At 38.9% G+C, this 8,519-nt stretch overlaps 1 protein-coding gene across 1 annotated transcript; it reads right to left on the bottom strand.

Annotated features, from left to right (window-relative positions):
- Window positions 1-4,580: 4,580 nt before the first annotated feature.
- On the bottom strand, window positions 4,581-8,052 carry fgl1 (fibrinogen-like 1). The gene is made up of 7 exons (XM_017704041.1): window positions 7,832-8,052; window positions 7,282-7,453; window positions 7,028-7,187; window positions 5,830-5,927; window positions 5,548-5,636; window positions 5,257-5,444; window positions 4,581-4,994 (listed from the first exon to the last, which is right to left on the bottom strand). The coding sequence occupies exons 1-7, from the start codon at window positions 7,880-7,882 to the stop codon at window positions 4,835-4,837; spliced, it is 918 nt and encodes a 305-aa protein (XP_017559530.1). The 5' UTR covers window positions 7,883-8,052; the 3' UTR covers window positions 4,581-4,834.
- Between the last annotated feature and the right edge of the window lie 467 nt (window positions 8,053-8,519).

Below are 8,519 nucleotides of genomic sequence, written 5' to 3'. Positions count from 1 at the left end.
TGGCCTGGCGGTGTTTACAGAATTATCAGTGCCACAATTGAGCTCTCTGGGCTCCGCCCACAAACGCGCTCTTTCGTAGTTCGCAGCAACTGTTGCTAGGTTGATCAAGCTTTACAGAACGCGAGCAAACGTTTAGTTACGGGTCATTTCAATCTGATATAAGAAAGCAAGACTAAAATTCACTGTTTCTGCAATAAACACACATTCCGTTTCACACACATACATATATATATATATATATATATATATATATATATATATATATATATATATACTGTGTATATACTTACCGGCCACTTTATTAGGTACACAATAAAGGGTTGGACCCCCTTTTGCAGTCCGTCTGGCACCAACAACTATGCCACGTTCAAAGTCACTTAAATTCCCTTTCTTCCCCATTCTGATGCTCGGTTTGCACTTCAGCAAGTTGTCTTGACCACCTCTACATGACTAAATACATTGAGTTGCGGCCATGTGATTGGCTGATTAGCTGTTGAACAGTACCTAATAAAGTGGCCGGTGAATGTGTGTGTATATACACTGCTCAAAAAAATAAAGGGAACACTTAAACAACACAATATAACTCCAAGTAAATCAAACTTCTGTGAAATCAAACTGTCCACTTAGGAAGCAACACTGACTGACAATCAATTTCACAGCTGTTGTGCAAATGGAATAGACAACAAGTGGAAATTATTGGCAATTAGCAAGATACACTCAATAAAGGAGTGGTTCTGCAGGTGGGGACCACAGACCACTTCTCAGTACCTTTCTGTTTTCTGGCTGATGTTTTGGTCACTTTTGAATGTTGGTGGTGCTTTCACACTTGTGGTAGCATGAGACGGACTCTACAACCAACACAAGTGGCTCAGGTAGTGCAGCTCATCCAGGATGACACATCAATGCGAGCTGTGGCAAGAAGGTTTGCTGTGTCTGTCAGCATAGTGTCCAGAGGCGATACCAGGAGACCGGCCAGTACACCAGGAGACATGGAGGAGGCTGTAGGAGGGCAACAACCCAGCAGCAGGACCGCTACCTCCGTCTTTGTGCAAGGAGGAACAGGAGGAGCACTGCCAGAGCCCTGCAAAATGACCGCAGGCCACAAATGTGCATATGGCTGCACAAACCTTTAGAAACTGACTCCATGAGGATGGTATGAGGGCCTGACGTCCACAGATGGGGGTTGTTCTCACAGCCGTGCGGGACTCTTGGCATTTGCGGGGAACACCAGGATTGGCAAATTCGCCACTGGCGCCCTGTGCTCTTCACAGATGAAAGCAGGTTCACACTGAGCACATGTGACAGACGTGACAGAGTATGGAGACACCGTGGAGAGCAATCTGCTGCCTGCAACATCCTTCAGCATGACTGGTTTGGCAGTGGGTCAGTAATGGTGTGGGGTGGCATTTCTTTGGAGGGCCGCATAGCCCTCCATGTGCTCGCCAGAGGTAGCCTGACTGCCATTAGGTACCAAGATGAGATCCTCAGACCCCTTGTGAGACCATATGCTGGTGCGGTTGGCCCTGGGTTACTTCTAATGCAGGACAATGCTAGACCTCATGTGACTGGAGTGTGTCAGCAGTTCCTGCAAGAAGGCATTGAAGCTATGGACTGGCCCGCCCGTTCCCCAGACCTGAATCCGATTGAGCACATCTGGGACATCATGTCTCGCTCCATCCACCAATGCCACGTTGCACCACAGACTGTCCAGGAGTTGGCGGATGCTTTAGTCCAGGTCTGGGAGGAGATGCCTCAGAAGACCATCCGCCACCTCATCAGGAGCATGCCCAGGCATTGTAGGGAGGTCATACAGGCACGTAGAGGCCACACACAATACTGAGCCTCATTTTGTTTTAAGGACATTACATCAAAGTTGGATCAGGCTGTAGTGTTTTTTTCCACTTTAATTTTGTGTGTGACTCCAAATCCAGGCCTCCATTGGTTAATACATTTGATTTCCATTGATTTTTCTGTGACTTTGTTGTCAGCTTTTAACTTTGTACAGAATAAATTATTCAATGATAAGATTTCATTCATTCAGATCTAGGATGTGTTATTTGAGTGTTCCCTTTATCTTTTTGAGCAGTGTGTATGTGTATGTATATATATACATATATATGTATATATATATGTATATGTGTGTATTACACACACACAAACAGGGTGTCAAAAGTCACAGGACACCGTTTTATTTAATTTTTTATGCCGTCACAAGCCTCCACGATGCAGTACTGAAGGTAGTATTTGTTGTGGATTTTCTTATCATACACAATTTATATATATATATATATATATATATATATATATTTTTTTTTTTTTTTCTTTTCTTTCCTAAAAGTATTTGCTCGTCTGCCTTCACATGCATGTGAACTTGAGTGACATCCCATTCTAAATCCATAGGGTGTAATATGTTGTCGGCCCACCCTTTGCAGCTATAACAACTCTTCAGCTTCAGTGTGTTTATGTGAATTTTTGACCATTCTTCCAGAAGCACATTTGTGAGGTCAGACACTAATGTTGGACAAGAAGGCCTGGCTCGCAGTTTCCACTCTAATTCATCCCAAAGGTGTTCTATCAGGCTGAGGTCAGGACTCTGTGCAGGCCAGTCAAGTTCACACCAAACTGGTTCCTGTGGCCATGGAAGTGGTTGGAACACCTGAATTCAATGATTTGGATGGGTGACTGAATATTTTTGGAAATCATCAGATTCAGAATACTTTATTGATCCCAGAGGGAAATTTCAGTTATTACGGTTGCAACCATTTATGTAAAAAAAAACACTTTAATAATTTAAAACAAAAAGAGAAATTTGCAATATGTACACGAGATTTAAGTTCTTATGAATACAGTAAAGTGTCAGTGACTGTGATAAATATTAAACATACTGTATAAAGTAATTCAAATTATTGTACCTCTGAGTTATTGCACACATTTTTATTATTATTACACATATGAACAGTACAATTTGGTATTGAGTACTGCACAGATGAACCATAGTATCACACACTGAGGGAGGAGTTATAGGGTTTCATGGCCTCAGGTAAGAATGACTTCCTGTGGTGCTCTGTGGTGCATTTTGGCAGAAGAAGTCTTGCACTGAATGAGCTCCCGTGTCTCATCACTGTGTCACAGAGTGGGTGGGAGCCATCGTCCATAATGGCCTGCAGCTTAGACAGCATCATTCTCTCCGACACTGCCGTCAGTGAGTCCAGCTCTACACCCACAAGATCACCGGCCTTGCGGATCAGTTTGTTGAGTCTGTTGGTGTCTGCCACCCTCAGCCTGTTTCCCCAGAATGCAAAGCATAGAGAATAGCACTCGCCACCACAGACTCCTAGAAGATCCTGAGCATAGTCCGGCAGATGTTGAAGAACCTCAGGCGCCTCAGAAAATAGAGACGACTTTGGCCCATCCTGTAGAGGGCGTCACTGTTCTTAGTCCAGTCCAGTTTATTGTCAATATATACTCCCAGACATTTGTAGTGTCCACACTAACCCCTTTGATGGACACAGGGGTCACCAGTGCCTTGTCTCTTCTTTATGTATGTGTATATATATATATACATATATATATATATATATATATATATATATATATATATATATATATGTATGTGTGTGTGTGTGTGTGTGTGTGAAATAATTTTTCAGAATTTGAAAATGCCTGTTGCCCTTTACATTGTGTATAAATTTCATGACGAATGGACCAAAAGAACAAATATATGTGTTAGATACTGATAGTTGTTGTAGTCAATTAATTACATATCGTTGTTCTTGAATTGTGCCTCCTGTCCTCCTGCTGGGATAGGCTCCAGTGCCCCCCCACAACCCAGAAGGATAAGCGGTTTCAAGTGTGTGTGTGTTCTTGATTTGTTATATCAGCTCACATATTGTTGTAGTTTGTCTGCTAAATAAAGTAAAATGACAACATCCACTAATCATTAAATGCTAAAATAATATATTTAATTGTAGCTATTTAAATTTTCTGGTTGTGTAATGGTCATCTATCTGGTTATCTAACTGGGCCCAAACATTACATATCTGCGCATTTCTATTATATGCAGAAACATACTTATGGAAAGCTTGTGCTGTAGATTTATTTATGCATGGATAAATTTACAAAAATTAATATTAGGTTACTTCATTCATCCCTAAATTCAACTTAATGAAATTAGGCTGGAATTTATTGTCACTACATAATACAGAGTGTTACTAAGCTGGACTATTGAAACAATAACAAATTTGTAACCACATTAGCTTGATTACATAACAAAAAAATCTACACCTGAACTATCCTAATTCTTTTGTGGCTTTTGACATCTACACAAAATACTACTACTACTACTACTACTACTACTACTACTACTACTACTAATAATAATAATAATGACTCTAAATTTTAAGGAAAAAAGATGAAAATGGCTAAAGTTTTTCATTATGTTTAATGAAATTTTGGTCAACGATGTTTTTGTGGGTGGAGCATAGTTAGATTAGTAAACTTGAAGAAAAGCATTTTTTTTTAAAAGCATTTTCATGTTTCATCATTTTACCTTCAGTCCAGTAATTCAAATAATCACATCCTTATGTTTAAGCATTTATTAATTTTTATAATCTCATCACTCAGACAACAGATTCATATCATACTGTTGCCATTTTACAGACAAATATATTTTGGGGGAAACAATATCTTATTAGCCTTTGTGAATATACAGGCTAAGCATAAACTGAATATCAACTTTGCTAAAAGTTACTCAGTGCTCTATATACGACAATTGTTCTAATTTTTGCATATATATGTTCTGCAAAATAACTGGGCAGTTGTTAAACATGTGAAGCTAGATGTCATTTGGTTCAAAGTCATTTGGTCTGATCTTCATCTCCACAGACTTGAGGGAGTACCACCAGCCGTGCCATGTGTACCACACTATCCCGTTGTCAGTCACTGCACTGTAAGGACCCTTATAATAGAGACCATTCAGATTGGCAGAGTGACATCTAGAGGAAGGCAAATGAAAGAACAGCTTCAAAACTCAGGGAACCATTTCTGTTGATAGTAAGTGTGTTTCCTCATTATTGCTGTAAAAGCAGGGCCAATGAATGTTTACTGAAATTAATATATCAGCTCCATATAAAGAATGACTTAGGCAGATTCAACCAAACTTCATTAATCTCTAACACAATCTGTAGAGTTTAACCTTTCAGTGGCCTTTTAAAACTGTAGCTTACTAAGTGAGATCACAGTATCTAGAGCACAGACCTGTTGAACCACCAGCCGGCCTTATCCTCAAGGGCACAGCTGCGGTCATAGCGATCATTGTCTTTATCCTTCGTGCTGAATTTCATCCCCTGGTGGCTTGCCCACCACTGGACTTCAGGGTGGTAGCTACCTGAGAGTGCGTCTCCTGCATTCCCTGTGTATGTGCTGAAGTGCAGCTGGTAATGGTTCTGGAAAAAAAGGAGGAAAATGGAGAAGGTATGGTGCAAATTAAAATACATTAGTTTAAATAGTATATATTATAAACAGAGGGACAATTTCACAGCTTGATACCTGTTCATTGTCAACTTTGAACTTTCTGTATAAGGCAAAACGTTGGCTGCCTTCAAAGTCCTCCAAGTTGATTCTCAAGATGTAGTCACCTACATGGCATAATATCACTTTATATAGAAGCACATGACTAAGATATTAATAAATACATTTCACTGTATAAAGCGTATAAAAAACATGTCATTTAAAGACAACATGTCTTTAAAGACCACAGAATCTCGTTTGCATGTATACTACATGCTTATGTGTCATTACACTTTGCTCATACATGAAGAAATAGCTCACCTTGGGATGTCAGATAATGTAGGTTGTCGTTTCCCAACCAGAACTCTCCATTTGCAGATTTCAGGTCACCAAATCCAGCCTTGTAATCATTCCAATCCCTGCAAAGGAAAACAATGGATTCACTGGAAAAGACCAGCAGAAGAAACATCTATCTTGTGTTCTTCATATATGTATATACATATTATACTGTTGCTGTTGTTAGAAAACCTTATATGTTAAAAATTGTAACCTTGTATCTTAGAACTTTGTTCTAATGTTGGGGAGAGCAGGGCACAAACTAGCATGGGGTAAAATGTAAACCAGACTTTTTGTGTAGTTAAAAATGCCCAAGTACAATGTGCTTTTGCATTTCAAATTTTGAGAACAGTTGGGCAGAGATTTCAGACATTATCTATACATCTATAGTGAGATCTAGCTAGACCAAAGTAAAGCCTCCATATGGTGGGGTTTGTAACTCAGTGTTCATATCCACCCATAATAATTCAAAACTGTTTTTTAATAGGTGTAATGTAAATCATATATAAATTTGATCATTTTGACTTTGTGTTAAAAAATAAACTGGCCTTGTTTGACACAGACTCTTTTCACTAATCTCGTTAATTTTGATTAATATACTGTATGTTTGTGTATTTAGGATGGGAAGCTCACCTTGTCGAAACAACATAGAATTGTATTAATTGTTTTGCATTTACCAGACTTTTTTTAGCAACTGTTGCAATTAGCCCCTTATTCCATTAGAGTCAATCCCATCTAAGGGATACATTGTGATATTTATACACACTGCCCTTGGCTGAATTGTTCATAAACAATAGATGCCCCACTCTCATCAATATTGAATTAGGTTTTATTTCTGGTATTTTTGGATCATTTCTATTGTTCTATTTGTCATGAAATGCTCACATAATGTAAAGGGAGGCTAGCATTTTCAAATGATGATTTTTATTAAAATATTACAATGAATTATGTCATATTATGTAAGTTTTCCTCTCACCTTGTACCTACACTCCTTGTCCATTTTATCAGCTCCACTTACCACGTAGGTGCACTTTGTAAGTTTCCCTGCATACTTTCTTAGCCCCCTTTTACCCTGTTATTCAGTGGTCAGGAACCCCACAGGAGATTGGAGCAGGAATTATTACTACAAAATGGACAGTGAGTGGCTGGCCAGTGTATATTTACAATGAAAATTTGTCCTCACCTGTCAAAAGACTGGCTACCATCAGAACGTCTTTGGAAGACTGTCCATCCACCCCCCTCTGTCATATCACAGTAAACTCTGAACTGCGCAGGGCTCCTCAAAGGTTTAATCATGTAAAATCCACTCTCTTTGTTTCCGCTATTGAAAATCTGAGCACAGTCTACAATGGAGAAAACAATATCAGCAAGTACTGCGTCCCAGCAAAATCACAAACACACCTCTAAGAACCAGTATGATCTCCTTCATAAGACTACCTGCATATTGTTTATCTCCCAGATCAAAAAAGTTCTCTTTTGCAGGATTCAGGGTTTGCTGCGTGAGGTTCATCAAGCGCTGGATCATCTCCTGCTGCTTCATAGCACGAATCTCCATAGACTTTAACTGTGCACGAAGCCTGTCTCTCTCCAGCTGACAGTCATCAGGGGACTGCACACAAACCCAATGTAAAACAGTGTAATCAAAATCATTAAACAAAGAGTTCAATGTGATAAAAGCATGAAAGAAATAAGACAATAGAGAAACAGTAACCATACATACTTTGGCAAAGGTAATGATTCTGTTTAGAACCATGAGTTCTACATACATCTATTTGTATGCTTAAATGGTTCTTTGCATGGTGAAATGGTTCTTCAGATTGATGGAGCATGTGTTGCATGTGGTTCAATATAGCATCATCAATGTTCTAAGACCATATACATTATTCATCAATCTAAAAACCCATAGGTCTATATAGAATCATTGCCTTTACTAGTGAACCATAAAAAATACATCTTTTCAAGTGTCAAAATTTGACATAATACTTACCGAAACAGCCAAGTCCAAAAGCAAGACAATCCAACTGAGAAAATGTAACATTTTAGATGTGTCCCTAGAAAAATTCTAAGAATGAAACAGAGTTTAAGACCTCAAAAACATGATAATCTTGTACAACGTTGCTTGCTGATCCTGAGTTTGTGGAATGAAGACCCTCCAGAAGTCAGTGCTGTTCTGCTTGCCTCCTAAACTGTGTTGGAAATGGGAGTGATCTTTATAGAGCAACAGAGATGAACAGATACAGAAAACCTCCAACAAGCAACTCACAAACAAACCCAAAAACAGGAAACCAGTCAATTTGAGCATCGTGGCTTCAGTTTTCCAAAATAAAGTGGAACAAGCAGTTATCTGAGTTGAATTAAAGGGGCTTATTTGTTTGTTACTGAATGAAGTATTTTCTTACCCAGTTATCTGAAGGATCATTTTTGGTTAAACTGTCTTAGATCCTGTTTTAGGTTGTATAAACTGTATAAAACGTTTCCTTAAAACAGTTGTGACATTTCGTTGGGCAAAACAACAGACAAAGCTTAAAAAACAAAAGACCTAGAATAGAAGAGTTAACTTTCCACATGCCCACACAAGCTGGCTGAGGTTCCCAGAAGCATACCTGATTTGATACACACATAAAATTGAAATGTGAAAAATGTGTGTCAGGTACATTAACATGTGGTGAAGCACA

Source organism: Pygocentrus nattereri, chromosome 8 (genome assembly GCF_015220715.1).
Source record: "Pygocentrus nattereri isolate fPygNat1 chromosome 8, fPygNat1.pri, whole genome shotgun sequence".
NCBI lineage: Eukaryota > Metazoa > Chordata > Actinopteri > Characiformes > Serrasalmidae > Pygocentrus > Pygocentrus nattereri.
Note: the sequence above shows the minus strand (reverse complement) of the source record. Positions and strands in the feature narration are given on the sequence as shown.